Raw genomic sequence first — 18,914 nt, 5'->3', positions numbered from 1 at the left:
ACCAACAAAGCAAAAATGTTTTATAGATTTAAAAAATGCAATTGGTAAAAATTTCCAGTTCACTAAGACATCTTTAAAACTCCTGTACTATGTGACAGAACATACTTCTTATTCTCAATTTAGTATGGCTAGCAGTTTCCACAAATCAGAAGATATCTGAGCGAAAAGGGGAAAGTGTTTTTTTAAATAAAGCTTTTGCATTTAAAACAGTTTAAGACAGATGCAGCCCTGAAACCATTTATTCATGAGCAAACCACCAGCACCCTAAGTTTCAGCAAAGATACTAATAATGTGGCTCTGAAGGTGCAGAATAGAGTTTGGTATTGAACATATTTTACTTTGAGCCAGTCTCTAAACTGTGGTTAAACCACGTATCACTCAAATATATTAAATGCACAATATAACCTGCATGTTCCTACATACCCACATACATATCTATTTTCTTAAAAGCACAATACTGGCTAGCATACTAAATTGCAATTAACAAATCCTTAAACACTTCCAATACAAGTGTAAGTTGTGGAACAAGTCAGTCATCAGGTATTTAAAAAGGAAGAAATTAGTAAAGTTTGCCTTTAACATTAGGTTCTGAGCTATAAAACTAAACTGCATTAAAAAGATAAAGCTTGGGCAAATGATATAAAGCCTCATGAACTGTTGGTTTCCCACACATACAAATGTTATATTTCTAGTTTGAAGTGTTTTTCAGATGAAGGGCAGAAGATGAAAACTTTAAGACATTTCAATGCAAAACTTTCCATAAGGCAGGATGTTGGTAACTTAATGTAAACGAAAAATCAAACACCGCAGTAAAGCCAGCTCTAGAATTGTTTCCTTTCACCCTCAGACATAATCAGACACTAAAAAAATATTACAAGACGAGTACCGGGTTAAAAAAAAATCATAATGAACCTCTCAGATGAGAAACTAATTGGTACTAAGTACACAATGGCTTACATTTAATCCTGTTAATAATCACACAAAAAAGAAATAAAAGACTCACTTTTCAGCCATCTCTCTGGACGACTGGGCTAAAATAACAGCATGACTAAATCTGACATTGACCCCTTGGCCCTGCTAGAAGTTTAAAGAATTCCTTTGAGTCTTCTGAGATCATGTCCTCCCACCACCACCCCCGGCTCAACAACTCCAAAGGAGTGGGCTAGTCCCAAACATTTGACAGTCTTTTTGCAGAAAGGAAGAGCAAAGAATGGCTACACAGAAACTTTGTTCTAGTTGTTGTAGTGATCTAACACTAGATTTAAAACAACCCAAAAGCCACAGGAAACAGTACATTAAAATATTTAATATAAAAATATCCTTTACAGAGTTTGGTTACTGCTGCGACAGCCAAAAAACACTCCTGAAAGTTGCAAGAAGTTATAGTTAGCAGGCAAATCCAGTTAAGTCTTTATGATTAGGCACATATTTTAGGAGGGCAACAGCTCAAAGTTCATATTTATTGTTTTAACCTGTCATGACAACCCATTTTCAAACCTGACAACCCAGTTTCAAACAAACGGGACGGTGATATTTCTGGTTACTTTCAGGATATGGCTAGACCTTCTCTCATGAATCACATCACAAAGTCAGCAATTTGTTGTTGTTTTTTAGTGCAACTGAAACAGAAACTTACACCCAAATTCCCGCAAAGAAAGGGACATTATTAGGAAAGATAAAAGCAAGAGAAATCTATAATGTTCATGATGATATTTTCCATCATTGGATTATGAAGATTAATCTATAGAATTGCCACTACATCCATTTCAGTATGATGAAAATTGTTTTGAGAGTAAATGTAATCTATCTAAAACTGAGAAATATAGATCTTGCAACTGTGTTCTATAGCTAGATAACATGTTCACCATTGCCCATGCACCCCACAACTTCTATCAATTCAGATGTCTGAAAGAGATGTGTTAAAGGGCTCTGCACCATAAAGAATCTAAGTCATAACATTATACAAATTGGCAGCAATCCTCTTTACATGAGAATATTTTAAGAAGTCACATACTACAAATGTAAACTGATTTCTCTCTTTGCTTCAGTGAACTGCCCTGAATGTTGTTCCTCATATCCTATCATTGTCTCCCTGAACACTGCGCAGACCCTATCTAATCCTTTTAACTTTTTTTTCTTCTGTTAAATACATGTCAGGCTAACAGTGGACATTGGATAAATAAAATAATGACCACCAGGGCTACATTACACAGCAAGTTTTTCCCCCATTATTGTAATTGTGCATACTATATGGAAGCATAATTTAATTGTCAAGAGACTGATTTACTTCACGAGGCTGAAGGGCCCACAAGTATATGCAAAAAAAGAGGAAAGAAGAAAATGCATTCACATGTGATTGCCGTATCTTGGATTGAAAAATATATATATTTATATTTTTAAAAATGTGTTAGAGAAAAGATTTGCTCACTGTTTCACCGTTTCTTTTTCCAGTAAAAGAGTATGAATTCAGCAGCTTTCACCCCCTACTGTGGCCAAGGATGAGGGGAAGAAGGGGGTGCTTGCATTTAATCCCGCACACAGATACACCCCACCAAAAAGAGGTGACAAATAGATCACGGGGTGCGTGCCTGGCTGCAAAGGTATCATTCAGGAGCAGGGTGTGCTCAATCCCTGGCCTGGATGTGGTCTCCCAAACCACCGTTTTACACATGAGCAAGGAAAGACGGACATTCCCTGGAGAGAGGCCTTTTCCAGGCTTGGATCAGGGCAAGTAAACTTTATAGCAAGAAGCATTGCAATGTCATAACTTTATATTAGCAGGGCCACACATGCACGGTAAAAGATAATATTTAGAGGAGCTGTGGTAGATTTTGCCATGCTTTCTTATTTTCCCAGAATTTAATCAGATTGGCACTGCACAAGAGATAAGAGTCAGGATTTTTAAAAGTTTCGAGTGAAATTATCTTAATATTAGGCTTTCTTGGAATACTCTGTCAGTACTCTTGCCCCTCTCATTTTCAATACTATAATTATACCATATGTATTACGATGTTGAAGTTCTGCAAAAAAATAATAATCAACCAATCAAAATAGAACTACCAAATTTTGCAAAGTACAAACAAAATCGTTGGGGAGGCTGATCAAAATGGAGGTATATTTATGTTAAAACACACTCCATAGTCATGGGACTTTGAGAATGAAAACACTGCTTGGATGACATAAGACTTCTCCATTTTTAATGGTTGGGGGGGTTCTGAGGCGGAGCTTAAAAGATAGAATGGCAAGGCTAACCAAATGCTGGTGTAATACTGGCTTGTTATAGACAAACATAAGATTATAAGAATGAAAACGTCAAGTACTCTATGACTTTTGTTATTCTAACATGCTAAAGAACAAAAATGTCACCAGAGGTTGGGGATGAGGAAGTGATTATTATTTTATTCCAGGCAACTATGCAGATGTCGAGACCCCAATATTTGTCACTATATTTATAAATACAATAAGATCCAAGTACTGACGTTATTTTCAGAAGATGCCAGCGTACAAAGTAACTGTACAAAACAAAACCATGGTCATGAATTTATTTGAAATTAAGACCAGCTTATTATGGTAGAGCTTGTTTTAGGCATGAGGTGCAACAATGTTTCTTTAAAGGACAGGTTTTCACAACAGCTATCTGCAACAGTATCTATCAAATATTAGTCAGAACTAATTAAATCAACAACTAAAATTTAATCAGAATGTGATTATTTAGGGTGCTGTTTGATGGCCAAAGCGAAGCAAATGCATCCGCTTGTCTCTCTTTCTTAAGCTTGTATAGCAGCCATTACTCACCAGTAACTATTGGAATAAATGCAGGGAAGGCACAGAAATAAACACACAAACTCCAATATTACGACCCTTGTTTGGAGATAATATCATAAAAGTATTGAAGTCAGGCAGTGTATGTCACAATGCATCGGGCTTTTTTTTCAAATGTAAATCTAATAATGCCAAGGCTTACCAAGGTTCAACTACTTCCTTCCACCTTATATTTCACAATAATTTATATTATTAACTATCTCTCATACACTAATATTACATGTTTAGCCTGCTCAAAGGATTGCTATTCCAATCTTTTTACATCTTCTTTTCATTTCAAATAATGTTCTGGATTATTTTTCATAGTTAGATTCCTCTCTTTGCTTCTGCCACCACTTGGTCAGAATGACAACAAACAAATTATCAAATTATAATGGCAATGCTGTCTACATATAATTTAATCTTATCTCACACTGACTTTTGCCAACTGCTAAAGCAGATCTGACGCATTGTTGCCATCATCTTTTTTTCCAAAGGGGCACATCTGCACTCCGTTTAATTGTTATAAAATTTTACGTAAAAAAACACAAAAAACCAGACTAAATTACTTTTCCCACCCAACCTCACAGCTCAAACAACAATGCAAAGCTTCTTCCCCAACCTATAAGAAACATTAATAGATGGGGATAAGGAAGAAAGATCAAACTGATGAGGGAAGTGGAAAAAAAATTCCCCCTTTAACAATCAACAAAATGACAAAAAAGGGGGAAAAGTGGAAAAAGTCACCCAGAATATATGACCATGTAAGCATGGGCACTCTTGCAGAAAACCTAGTCTGCAACCCAAAGCCATGGGAAATTTAAATTAGTTAAAGCCATGGTCCACAATAGGCAGAGAAATCTGCACAGATAAAGGGAGGCTGTGAAGGCTGCAGGTATACTTAGCCTAGATCACCAGAGATTTCCACACAAACTTTATTAGTTTTATTAATTTTTTTAAAATAATCAAGAGATTCAAGAGTATCCACATTACACTGCAAAGAAGATTAACTTTTTTTCCTTTAATCAAATATCCATATGCATGTGCTGTTCCTAGCGAAGAGGGGTAGAAGGATTCCCACTGCTTATTACAGCTCCAGGGTGCACAGTGTTATAATTCATGCACAAAAAGCTCTTCCTATGTTTAAATAATGTTAACATTCCCATAAACAAAAGCAAGAAGAAAAGTTAAAAATAAAGCAGCAGCAGCAGCTTTAAACTTGGTGCATTCTTCTCCATGAAAAGCAGAACATATTACATCATTCCAAAGTTATTCACCAATTCAATGGTCCTGCAGTGCATGGACAGAAGTCATATTTTTTTTGACACCAACCTATGAATTTAATTTGCTGTGGCATGACTAACTTAATCTATCCTTCTGGAAAATTGTAACTTAATTTACTTATCATCTTAATATGTATGTTAACATTGTCAAATCAAGATTTCATTTTGAATCTATGGACTTAAAAGTAAGAAAACCCCATCTATTTTAGGGAATATCAAATGGTGGAATAATAATAATTAAAAAACTATCTTTGAAAATAACAGCCATATGCAACCTGTGTATGCTGAATTACAAAGCTGTAACAATCACCGCAAGAATTGAGTACAGCTTTTTAATGGTAGGATGATTACATGAACTTTCCTGTATATTTTAGAGCTCCTAATAGATCTTAACTATACTTACTAAAACGGTTTTCTGCTTAAATCTTGCCCAATGTTTTTACACGTATGTAAGATTAAAGTTCTCTTACGCGCAACCCTTCACACTGTGATGCTGCAAAGTACACATTTTCTTCAAGATGTACAAATAAATATTATCTCACAAGGCACAATGCCCCCATTTTACAAGAAAATTCAGGTTTCATTTATTTTTGCCTTAACACAATGAAAATAACGTCCTGAAAAGCATCAAAAATGTTTTGTGACAAAGATCAGCCTCTCAGTAAACTGAAAGTGTAGCATTTTGACAGCACAAAGGTAGAAATTACTAAAATAGCTACTTTTCCTATTCTTACTGTAAGTGGTAACTGCAGCATTTAATAGTTCTGTTCTAGGAATAATGCTTTAACCACCTATTGTTGAAAATATTTTTTCGTGAATGGTTCAATTTCAGTATAAAGTCAACTTACATAAAATTTACCTAATTTCTATGTAAGCAAAAAATAGTTTTATTGGTCAGATGGAAAAACAGTTTTAAAGATTCCTAATAAAAGATTATAGATGCTTTCTGAAAAAGTCCCAAGGTTTAAAAGACATAGTATTTAAATATATTTTTCTACTACAGCAATAGAATGATTTCCTATCAAATTAAACATTTACAAAACATTACTAAGAAAGTATCAGTTCTATACTAGATGTCGATACAATTTTCAGGGATCAAAAACAACGGATTACCACCACAAGGAAACAAAAAGATCAGTAAGGGAAACAAATCATTTTGAACTAAAATGTTGTTTTCCCAACATGCTTGTTCAGTTTTCTGCTTCTCTCTTTACTGGTAAAAAGCTGTTGTTTAAAAAATAGCTGTTCAGCAGAAGGTTTTTAACTTTACCAAGGACTAATGCCAAAATTTTAGATTTATTTCCCCAACAGCTACATACATAGGTAGTGAACTGCCAAAACATCACCTGAAGTTCCAGTGTTAACATTAATGACGTGAAACCTTACAGAATCAACGTTTAGTTTCCCTAACACTGAGTATGCCTAGTAGCTACACTGCATGTGGAAGAAACACCACCAGTGCTTTTTTTTCCTGGGGGGATGCAGGGGTACGCATACCCCTAAACATTTTGTGAATCTAAGTTTGGCCTCATTGAGGGGTTAGTATTTCAATATGAGTAGGAAAATGAGAGTGCCCCAAACATTATTTTTGGAAAAAAGTATTGAACACCACCATATACACAGTAGGGCCTGCTATGTTCAATAAAAGGGGCTTATTAAAAATGAGTGCCTATCTTTAAAAACCTTCCTTCCTTTTAGAAGAGTGTGTTCCTCTCATTAATTCATGATTAAAGGTCTCCATAAATAGTGATATGAACAGATAGCATTAACATTAGATAAAAAGCAAATCTGTTCCAAACACAGTGTAATATTTAAAGTCAATTCTATTTTTTTTTTAAAAAAACACTTTGTCAATTTTGTAATGTAGTAGACAACATAAATAACTCTAAAGCACATCTGCTTACATGACCAGTCATTTCCTACACATTCTGCTCTTCAAATTTCTCTTTTCACTCCCTTTCTTTCATCAAAATCTAGGCTGGAGAAAGTGTACACTGTGATCCAAACCATCACAAATTCTGACCGTTGTTACTGCCTAATTTTAACAGGGCAATTGTGAAAATTTCAACAACAAAAACGGTTTATCTAGAGCAAAATGTTATTCTGAAAACATCACATATTTTTTTGTTTAGTCACTTATCACTTCTGGAACAAGACTAATGTTGGATAGGATTTAAAGCTAGCCACTTTCCAAATTAGCAGGTAGATGTCAGAAAATACTGGGAAAGCAAGAATGACTACACCATGGAAAGGTCATGTAAACTAGTTGAAGTATCTAAATGCATCAGTTTCTAGAATTATTAAAATGCTAGCCAAAGCCGCAATAAAGGTTCCAAAGCTTTTAATAAGGCATACAATCTGCTGAGCAATTGCTGCAAAATGCAGCACAATTCAGTAGCACCCGGTATATATCCAGTGTGACTCAACGTCACACCAACGGATTTCTGCTTACACAATGGGATTTCTCCTCCCTCTTGTGCGCACACACCCAAATTTACTCTGGAAGGTCCCCCAACATTCTAGAACATTTTGAGAACACAAAGGGGGCTTTAGGAGGAAAGAGAGAGCAGAATAGTCCCATCAAACAATCAGAAGTGTGTTTCACTAGCAGACTGACACAACTGGATTTCACCGTATTGCTGATAAATTAATACCCAAATCAAACAGAGAGAGGGCGAGAAGGAAATAAACTAGGGACTATTCTGGAAACATTTAGAGCTTTCCAAACTGTGCGTTGTGACATATTAGTGTGTTGGCTACAGTTTGTAGGTGTGTCACGTGAACGCTCCCCGTGCTCCTCCTAGGGCTGGAAAGGGGTTAATAAAACTGAATTACTGTGTCACGAAATGAGGTATGTTTAAAAATTGTGTCACCAACATGAAAAGTTTGCAAAGCTCTGATTTAGATATTCCTTCCTGCATGCCATCAGGGAATGAGAATGTTACAAAAGCCATGCTATTAGTTGTAAAGAAAAACAAGTTGTAGCAGCTTTCAGCATGAAGATGGACAGGCCTGCTAGTGCACTGAAACTGTTTTTGCCCAATATTAAAAATGTGAAGATCAGCACAGTAATGGGGGGGTGGGGATTTGGTAAAAAATTACACCTAATAAGAGGAGAGGTACGTATTTTCACTGCTGTAAGAGATTAACCATCCCAGTTTGAGCCTGCACCTTGGGCATGCACAATGCGAACTCTCTTTTCCAGAACTCGTGAAGAGTTTGGAAACATCTGCTTCAATCTTTGATTGACCACAGCTTCCTGTTTCATCTGAACACAACAAACTGTTAGTCTTAACAGTGGTTCTTTTCAAAGAAGCACACTTGGAACAGTAGGTTATGGAGCTGGCTTATTTCAACAAGCCACAGTTAAGATTAGCCACAGTTTAGGATTTGGATGCAACGCTGAACTATTGTTAACAGAAAGCAGGAGTGAAAACCTCTAAACTCTTCAGGGCTCGCTGGAGGACAAATGAAGAGGGGAGAATGTGTGAACCCAAGGTTTGCCTAGGATCATTGCCATGGCTTGCAGCCATTATTTTTCAAAGGCTAACATCTTGGGCAGAAAAGAAGCCATGGGAAACTTGACACATGTATAGCTCAAACATATAAAACCTTAGTTCGAAATAAGAATTTACTCCGTATTTATGTAATTAATCACAAAATAAATGGTTCTCTGGGCAGCTCACAAATAAAGCATGCAAATGTAAGTAAATATACAATATCATACCGTAACATTTACATAAAAACAGCAGGATAAAAACGGAGAAAGAATAAAAACATCCTACCAAAAATCTGCAGCAGGGGTTCAGAACATTAAACATAGATTTTTTTCATGCCTGAGAGATTTCAAAAAGTCTTTAACTGAGGCCAAACTGACCAGGAAGTTGGTGGTGCCAACCAACCCTCTCTGAAGAGGGAATAGCATGGCCTGGATGCAACCATTGAGACGTCTTTGTCTCTGGTAGCCATCCCCTTCATTTTATTTGGTGCAGACACTCAGAGCAGGGCCTCTGAAGCTCATATGGTACAGGCATGTAGAAGAAGACAGTGTTCCAGGTATCCTGGTCCCAAGGTGTTAGTTAAATGAGTGGTCTTGCTTTTTTAAAGCCCTTAAAACCTTGGGACCAGGAAACCTGAAAAACTGTCTTCTGAAGTCACACTTCGGTATTTGCTTCCCAGCAAAATCAAAAGACTTCTGAATATTAGGAAATGTTCACATTTGCAATTTACAATAAAGCTCAAATATCTGAAATATACTTAATATTATAACTCAGTACCAACAGGTACACAGATTACCCTTCCTCTTGTGTTATAAATTGCAGGGTGTTCAAAGCAGGAGCTGAGAGTGCATCATATGAAAGACACACTTCAGGAAGGATTTCCAGTTCCATATTGGAGCAATACCTTTATTAGGCCAAGCAAAAAGTCACAGAATAGTGTGCAAGTTACAGAACTTGTCATCAGGCTAGATCAGCCTTCCCCAACCTTCAGATACTTTGGATTACAATCATTCAGCCTCACTCAGAATGGGGCTGGGTTGTGCTGGCTGGGACAGATGTGAACTGTAGTCTCTAAAGCATCTGAAGGGCACTGGGCTGAGGCAGGCTGGGCTATATGGTAAACAAAGGAAGGGAATGGGAAGAATAAAGCTGGCTGGTGACTGCTGTTGACATCAGTCTGTCTCGAGAGACAACAGAATGTGCCTCTGGGAGTGAAATCAAGCTGCTATGTTAGCAGCGCAAGCCTTGGCAGTGTCCTGGGCTGCCCAGATTACAAACCTCCCTCTCAGCCTTGCTGATGTGGTCCAAAGGAAAGCAGAGCAATACATTTGCCAACAACTTGGTGCCAGGAGTTGCCAGAAGGAGGTGTATAAGGCACCATCCAGCCATCTTAGGGACTCCACTCCAGATTTGTGTAGGGTTTACTCCTTGACCTTTGCTATTCCCAATGATCTCCCCCAAACAGAGGTTTAGGATTCCTTCTCCTAGATGGGCTACCTTCCCAGGTTGACAAGCACCATTTGCCCCTCACTTCCCTCTACAGCATGTGCAGAACCTGCCTTCTTGACCATTGGACCCACTATTGGTCTCTTCCACTCAATCCGCCCATCAGCTATCCTCACCTAGTTTAGCCAGCTAATCAAAGCCATTCCCAGGGTATGACTGCTGTTTCATGCTGGCAGCTGCTAGGAGCCACAGGTGAGAACTGAGTGCAGAGTGAGGACCAAAGGTGGACAAACTATCCCAGAAGGAGCACAACATGTTCCCCACCAGAGGTACTATGCCTCCCCTAACACTCCATACACCCTGGCAAGTGATAAATAAACAATAGATACTTTATAATGAAGTTATCAGTGTGTACTTTGAGCAAATCTCCAGCTTTTGGAAAGTAACCTGTATTAGAATGATAAACTGTGATAAGGAAAGCTTTTTAAAAAAAATAAAAATAAACAGCAATAACACACTTTAGGAATTGTCCTGAAACGAACTTTTATATTCAGCAGATAACAGCTATGCTAAGAATGAGGCTTCTGCTACCAAAATGCCCATTACACAAGTGTGCTGTTACAACTGGATATCACTCATTGTTTCTATCAGAACAGCCGGATCGTCATCATAGTTCTGAGCTCTATTTGGAGTTATAATCCTAAAAAAAGTACTAACCTTCACTGGCTAATGTTCCACAGCCCTCGAGGTTTAAGAGGATGTTGTCATCTTTGTCATCTCTGGCACCTCCCAGCAGCATCCAGCTCTCTACATTATCACTTTCAGAGGCAACGCTTCTCACATCATCCGCATTCTCATCACCAGAGCTGTCCTCTATTACTAAGATCTTGTGGATCATGCGAACACCTTCACGATGAAAGGAGATAGACTTTTCACTAGTCCTTTTCTGCTTTTTTGAAGTTCCTGTGGTCCATCCCTTTGAATTTGGAGTAATCTGAGAAGAATGTCTAGTGGGCTTTGGCGAGGTGAGCTCTGCAAGACTGTGTGTTCTTCCTGGCACTGGAGCTCCTGGTGTTGTTCTCTTCTGGAGCCTGCTTCTGTAAATGCTGTCTTCGGTGTCTGACAAGGTGATAACATCTGGACTATCAGAAACATGAGTGACTTCACTGTCTGAAATTATAATAAAGTTGTTTTTTTGCTCTTTACTAACTGAACTCTGCTTTTGCCCAGATCCATGTTCTTCAGTTTCTTCTCCAATGGCATCGTCATGGCCTTGTGCATAATGGACTTGGCTATAAAGGTGAAATTCTACTTCGCTATCAATACTTTCTTCACTAGAAGACTCTTCACAGTAGAGATCATCTTCAAATGCTTCTATATCATCATATCCACCAAGCATTGTGGAAAGTATTTTGCATCTAGCAAAAGAAACAAGACAAACCAAAATAATGAATGATGCTAATCAATACCAAATGAAGATTTCATTTACATGCAAGTACCAACTTTTAAAATGCACAAAACCTCAGGCCAACCACTTTAACAGTGTAATCCTATGCATGTTTTAAGGAGTTTACTGGAGTCCAATCAATCTCCCTCCAAACTACTTTCAATTTTATACCAGCGTCACCTCCAACTTGTCTCAATTAGATTTGACGAAAGCTGTTTTAAAAGCAGTTGAAAGAACTCTTCCTTCAGAAATGGAAGAATTTCACCATCCAATAATGAACCATTAACAACCCTGGCCACGGGTCTACTCGGCTGCAACTGACAGGTTTTCACTAGCTAAGATGAACAACATCCTCAAGGTAGAACAGATCAGAATTATCCTAGCTACTGCACCAAGAGGACTGAGTCCAACACTTCCAATTTCAATTATGCCCCTATGGCTGTGTCCAAGTCGGACCAATGTCAGCAAGTTTATCAGCAAATAATATAGCCAAGACATTGCAGTGATCAGCCTTTGGTTCACCTTAGGGTTAGACCCTCACCACCTGGAAGAACACATATGGACATAATTTCACTGAAGCAAAGGAGGGAGAAAAAGAGAAACACTACCTCTTTGTTGCCATCACAACACAGGTCTGCAATTGGACACCATGAAATGGTTGGTTAGATTCAAATGGTTGGTTAGATTCAAAAAATAAAAATGAGAGCATGTACACAGGTGACACAAAGGTGCACTGTGTCTGTAGCTGGCAAACAGTCATCCAGGGATGGTTCACACTTCCAGCCCCAGATTTAAAGAGTCAGAACAAGTTATTTAGGCACACAACCAGGCATCCTTACACTTTGCTAGATATATGCTTGCAAAAGGGTAAATGCTACTTGCCACAGGAAAGTGGCACATTGACTGTCTGAATGCTCTGTCTTCCTCCAAGGGCAAGAAGGGAACTGGAGGCAGCTAGCCCAGGGAATAAAGAAATGGCTATTACAAGACATATGGGTTGGTGATCAACGAAGTTGCTTTTCTTCCACTTACTTCTAAAAGATGCAGTTCAATTGCCAACATTATAAATTCAGAAGGGGGTGGGGGCTATTGGATTGTTTTTACTTCGATTACGTATTTTGTGGTTTTATATATTGATTTTACTCTGTGAAACGCCCTGAGACCTCCAGGTATAGTAGGGCGGTATATAAATTCAATAAAATAAATAAATAAATAAATAAATAAATAAATAAGATTCAAACCAACAGAACCCAGATGATGTGTAGCTGGCAGTAACCCAAAGATAACACAAAATAATCATGCTTACTTCACCACCCTGTTTGCAGTCAGTGAAAATATCAAAAGAATTTCCACAGAAACTGATTTTTTACAATTAAAGTAGTAAATATAAATACATAGAGCTGGGAAGAATGGTAAAATATTAAATGATAGCACCATAATTTCAGCTGTGTGGCAATACTTCAGCATGTAAGCCTGCAGACAGGGCTTGTTCTCCCTTTTCACTTTGTGTAGATCTGAGGCACTTGACAAAAAATTATTGGCTGGGCATTTTTATAACATCACTCATACCCCCTAATAGAAAGCACTTTTCTCATTCCATAGCAAACAAAATCCATAAACTGACACAACATTAGTAAGCCAGGGACCACTTTCATATCTTAAGTAAAGCTAACAGGCCCTGGCATGGTAACAGTAGAAGCCTTGGAGTTAAAAGAACACAATGCATGCTGTGAGGGGCTTAATTTTCCACACTTTGAGCTCATTCATACGAGCCTTAGACTGTGGGGATATTTCTCACAGGACATAACTTAATAACCACCCCTTCATACAAAGCAGACGATGAAGGGGTGGTTGTTGACTCAAGGCTATCAAGTCAAGCCATATTGCCATGCTACACAGATGCAACACAACATCTGTGAACCAATGTAAGATGGAGACAAGGAATTACCTGCGATAGGGTATACTATTTAAAGAGTTCCCCGGCTCCTCAGTAAAGCACACGAATAGAGTTTTTAAGAACAGAGAAGATTTACACTCAGAGAAAAATATAAAGAAGTCTGATGCCTAGAGAAAATCTTGGCACATACTGGGGGAAAGCAATCTGTGTTTCACCTGCCAGTCACAACTCACAAACAGTAACATAGACCAGCGATATGACTTGGGATAAGGCTATCTAGCTAAGTACTATAGACACTGACTAGCAGCAGATCATCAGCGTTTCGGGGGGGGGGGGTGTCTTTCAGAATCCTACCTGAAGTAGCCAGGAAAGTGCCTGGGGCTATAACCTTCTTAAAAACAAGGAAATAAGAAATTTTTACTAGACAAACTTAATCAAGCTGTTTCTGTTCCACTCTATTCTATTTTGTGAAAGATCTCAGGGTGACTAACAATCAAACTGTGAGGAAATAAAATGTTATTATCAACAGAATCACAAAAATACATAAAAATCAAAATATATAAGCCATCTCTCAGCTGAACATAGGTAACAATCGCCAAAGGAAATGTAAAAAACAAAATATTGGGCTGCCATCTGAATGTTAATACTGCAGGCACCAACCAGGTTTCAGGGAGGCAAGAAGCTCCAAATCCAGGTGAAAATAGCAATATTTTTAAGGAACAAAAAGCAACAGCAAGTGCAAGTGCATTGGATTGAAATGTTTGCCAAAGCCTGCTTTAACTATATCCACCATTAATTACCAGCTTTCCAACTCTGTATTGAATAGTTAAAACAATTAAAATGATGTCACCATGTCTGTAATTATAATATAGTCTGATCACAATAAGCTCTTGTTTTTCTCCAAGGACCTGGTAAATGGTTGGACTAACTGCAATATGCCAAGCTAAAAAGCAATAACCCTATCTGAGAGATGCAAAGGACCTGAGGTGAGAGGGAAACTGGAAAAACCAAGAGAAAATTCATGATTCAAAATTTGTCTGGGCTTTTTATTTTTAAGAACAAATTAGAGGAGAAACAGAAAAATTGGGGCATCCCCCCCCCCATTTTTCCATTGTTTCCTACCACCCCGGGCCTTCCCACCTCCAGTTGAAAGATGGACAAAATATGTATCTTATTACAATGACAAATTGTATTTAAAAAAAAAAAAAACCCCCAAAGAATCCAGTACCAACCTGTTGGCCAAATTTATATGCCATGGTAATCCATGAACTGCAGCTTGCTGTGAACAGTCAACTACTGCATTCTACAGAATCACTCTCATTTTGCACCTCTCTTCATTAAGCAAGGACCAACAAATCACGAGCCTTGACTTAGTGTGACATGGTAACTAGCATCTGTTTCTGATGTTCAACCAAGGCTTGTTCTTGGTTCACCAAACAGTTTGGGAGGAGCAAACCAGGAGCACTGGTTCACACATAAAGGCAAGGTTCATGTTTTGTTGCTCCCAGCAAAATGAAGGCAAAATGGAAGCTATTCAGCAGTATTCATTTGCACACTGCTCACTCATGGTAAGCCACGGTTTATGGCTTATAGTGACGCACCACCATGCAGCCAATGTATTGTGGCATACTTTTCATAAACAAGACTCTACTAATTTAATTCCAACCAATGGCAGACTTCAGCAAACCACTTTTTCTCATTCACCCTACAACATGGGGATAATAATACTGGCTCACCTAGCAGGGCTACTGTAGGGATTATTATTGTGCACGAAGCACCATGAATATTTGAAATATGCTATATAAAAGTGTTATTCTGTGGGTTTTATAACAGGAGAACAAAATGGAACACAAACTTTGGCAAAAGAAATGCCAACGGGATGTTAAAAAATAATTTGAGAAGAACAATGCTATAAACAAACACCACCAACAAAAACTCTTCAAAGACATTTGTAGCAGGAGACCAGCTAGAGAGGCAGCTGGACTTCTGGATGATAAGAGAATCAAATGTGTACTGAAGAAGATTACAGAGAAGCTGAATGAATTTGTTGCAACTGTCTCTGCAGCAGAATATATAGGGTAGAACTGTGAACCTGAACTAATATTCACAGGATAGGAGTCTGAGGAACTGAGGAAGAAAGGGGTGGTAAGAGATGACGTTCTCTAGGCCTAACAGAAAAAATAAAAACTGACAAATTGCCATATGACATCCACCTGAGAGTTCTCAGAGAACTCAAATGTGAAATTGCTGGTCTTCTAACAAAAATATGTAACCTTTCCCCAAGATCATCCTCCATACCTGATGACTGGAAAGCAGCCAATGCAACATCAATTTTGAAAAACAGATTCAAGCGGGATTCTGGAAATTAATGGCTAGTTAGCTTAATGTTTGTTCTGAGGAAACTGGTAGAATTAACAAGTATAGAGTACAGAAGAACAAGTCTTTCTGAACCAGAACCAGAATGGCTTCAGCAAGGGCAAGTCCGGTGTCATTAAACTTTTAGACTCGAGAATGTCAACAAGCATATAGATAGAGGTGATCCAATTGACACTGCTTACTTAAAACTTTCCAAAAGCTTTTGACAAAGATCTTACTGTGGATCAGTAACTGCTTAAGAAACAGGAAACGGAATGGACAGTTCTCCCAATAAAGAGATAGAATGAGTTCCCCAAAGATCAGTACTGGGATGTGTTTTTTAGCATCTTCATAAATTACTTAAGAGTTAGGGGTGAACAACGAAGTAGCCAAGTCACCAAATTGTCCAGGGGGTTAAAACAAAACACGATTGTGAAACGTTCCAGAAGGTTCTCTCCAAACTGAGTGAACAGAGAGTAAGATGGCAAACGTAATTCAGTGTAAGTTGGTGTAAAGGGATGAATGACGGTGGGGGGACACACACCTTAATTTCTCATATATACTCATGTGCTCTAAATTAGCAGTGACTGATCAGGAACGAGACATTGTGATTGTAGTGGATAGTTCAATGAAGTCAACTCAGTCTCAGCAGATGGCAGCTGTGAAAAAGGAGAATTCCATGCTAGGGTTCATTGGGAATGGAACTGAAAATAAAACTGCCGGTATCATAATACCATTACACAAATCTATGGCATGAGCATATTCTGAATACTGTGTAAAGTTCTCGTTGCCTCCCCTTAAAAAGGAAATTGTGGGGCTTGAAAAGTTCAGAAAAGGTCAACCAAAGTGATCAATGGGTCAGAGCAACTCGCCTTGAATTGAGGAAACAACATATTGGACTTTCTAATTTACAGAAAAGGCAAGTAAGAAGCCATGTGATAGAGGTGTATACAACTGTGAACAGTGTGGAAAAATGGAGAGAGATTTTCCCCCCTCTGCTCCCTCACATAATATTTGAACTTGTGGACATTCAATGAAGCTTGATTCAGGTTACACAATAGAAAGTACTTCTCCACACAGTGTATAGTTCAATTATGGCATTTGCTTCCATAAGATATAGTTGTGGCCACCATGGCTTTTTAAATGGATGGGTGTAAATGAGGATTAGACAAATTCCAGGAGGATCGGGCTATCAAATGGCTACAAACCACAATAGCTGAGTTTCTACCCTCCACTACCAGAGGCAATGAGCCTCCAAATACCAGTGGTATACAAGTGTGGATAGTACTGCTGCGCTCATGTCTTACTTCTTGGCTTTTCATAGGAATCTAGTTTGCAAGTGCAATGACTACATAGCACTGTGGCTGAGGCTACTCGGCTCTTCTTATATTTTGTACACCCATATAATACCTAGCGCCAGGGACGCGGGTGGCGCTGTGGGTAAAAGCCTCAGCGCCTAGGGCTTGCCGATCGAAAGGTCGGCGGTTCGAATCCCCGCGGCGGGGTGCGCTCCCGTTGTTCGGTCCCAGCGCCTGCCAACCTAGCAGTTCGAAAGCACTCCCGGGTGCAAGTAGATAAATAGGGACCACTTACTAGCGGGAAGGTAAATGGCGTTTCCGTGTGCGGCTCTGGCTCGCCAGAGCAGCGAGGTCACGCTGGCCACGTGACCCGGAAGTGTCTCCGGACAGCGCTGGCCCCCGGCCTCTTGAGTGAGATGGGCGCACAACCCTAGAGTCTGTCAAGACTGGCCCGTACGGGCAGGGGTACCTTCACCTTTATAACACCTAGCACTAGCACAGTTCAAACATCTTGGTTACAGAAAGCCTGGCCAATAACTAATGTGGCATGTGTTCAAGATACCAAAATATTTCTGTACTCCTAATTTCATAAATGTTTCATATATGCCTCTGTAGAACTAAGTATCTTCACGAATAGGCGAAACTAGGCTTTATTTCACCAGGACTAAAGACCGTGTTTGGCACACACACACCCAACACACATTTGGCGCCCCTATGGAGGCTTCACCCAGGGCAAGAAACTTGGCTAGCCCCCCACCCCCTCCGTAGCTACAGCTCTGCCTCATGGCACTACTCCCCGCTCCCCTTGCCCAAGATCAGTTGCCAACTATGCTGTGTTGGAAGAGAGGGGGTGGCCAACACAATCTTTCCACACTCTGAAGCTGAACAGGACTGCAAATAGTTTTTCTCAAGCATCCCAACATCCCAGGCATGTGAAAAATACATTTTCTCTGAACAGAGCAAAGCTTAAACTCGCAACAGGCAAACAAGACACAACAAATGCTGCGATATGGTATCTCTTCCTACAGCCTCTCTCAAACTTGGGTCCCCAGGTGTTGTGGCTGGGACTACAACTCCCATCAACCCTTGCGAGTAGGACCAGCGTTCGGGGATGGGAGTTGTAGTCCAACAACATCTGGTTGGACCCAAGTTTGAGGGAGGCTGTGGCTCATCAATGCTTTGACCTCCTGACGGGAAGCAGGAGGGAGAGGTTAAGGACGCCGACGCCTTCGAGCATGAGCAGAGTGCTCCCCACCCCCCACAGAGAACCAAAAGTAAAAACGTAAGAAAACACCCACACACCCACACGAGCGTTATTCCCGCCAGAAGGATGAAATTTGGGCAACCTGAGGAGAGGAGAGTTGGGTAAGGTCGGCGCGGGAGTGAGGCGGGGCGAGGGGAAAGCGGGCGCGCCAACAGCTGGCCGGGCCTGGCCGGGGGGTCAAGGCCGCCTAGTCCTCGAGCTCGCTCCCTCGCGCACGTTACTCACTAGCGCTGCCTGCTGCGACCAGGAAGCCCCTCGCGACCGGAACAGGCGCCTCCAACGACCTCCTCCTCCCGCCCCTCGCGTCGGGCTGCGCTTCCGCCCGCTGAGGCAAAAGAGGGGGCGGGACGCTCATGGCCGCGCCTGCGCGCCCGCTTGCCACGGAGGCCGGAGCGCAGGCGCGCTGGTGCCCCGTCTCTCTCACACGCGGGTCACTGGCTTGAGGCCGCTGGCGGGGTGGGAGGGCGGAGGTGGCGGCGCGCTTGTTTGTGAAGGGAAGCGGCCGGAGGAGAAGGGCTGGGCGGCTGGGCGGTGAAAAAGAGGGGCGGGGGCGCGACAGGGATCGTGAAAAGGGGCGGGAAGGGAGCGCTTGGGGGTTTGGAGCGAAGCCAGAGTTGTCGCTT

The 18,914-nt window shown here is 40.2% G+C and overlaps 1 protein-coding gene across 3 annotated transcripts in view; it reads right to left on the bottom strand.

The window, feature by feature from the left end:
• Positions 1-18,675, bottom strand: part of ZCCHC7 (zinc finger CCHC-type containing 7) — a 122,145-nt gene extending 103,470 nt beyond the window's left edge. Inside the window, exons 1-2 of one of the 3 annotated variants that reach the window (XM_083420097.1) lie at positions 18,517-18,675; positions 10,748-11,448 (exon numbers count right to left, since the gene is read on the bottom strand). In XM_083420097.1, coding sequence (XP_083276223.1) covers positions 10,748-11,429 — 682 coding nt within the window. In that variant the 5' untranslated portion in view covers positions 11,430-11,448; positions 18,517-18,675. Of the gene's footprint in view, positions 1-10,747; positions 11,449-18,329 lie in introns of all 3 variants that reach the window. The other 2 variants (XM_083420098.1, XM_083420096.1) reach the window with 2 other exon arrangements.
• Positions 18,676-18,914: the final 239 nt, after the last annotated feature.

Source organism: Podarcis tiliguerta (genome assembly GCF_965153285.1).
Source record: "Podarcis tiliguerta genome assembly, chromosome: 17".
Lineage (NCBI taxonomy): Eukaryota > Metazoa > Chordata > Lepidosauria > Squamata > Lacertidae > Podarcis > Podarcis tiliguerta.
The sequence above is the reverse complement of the archived record's forward strand: the minus strand, read 5'-3'. Positions and strand labels throughout refer to the sequence as shown.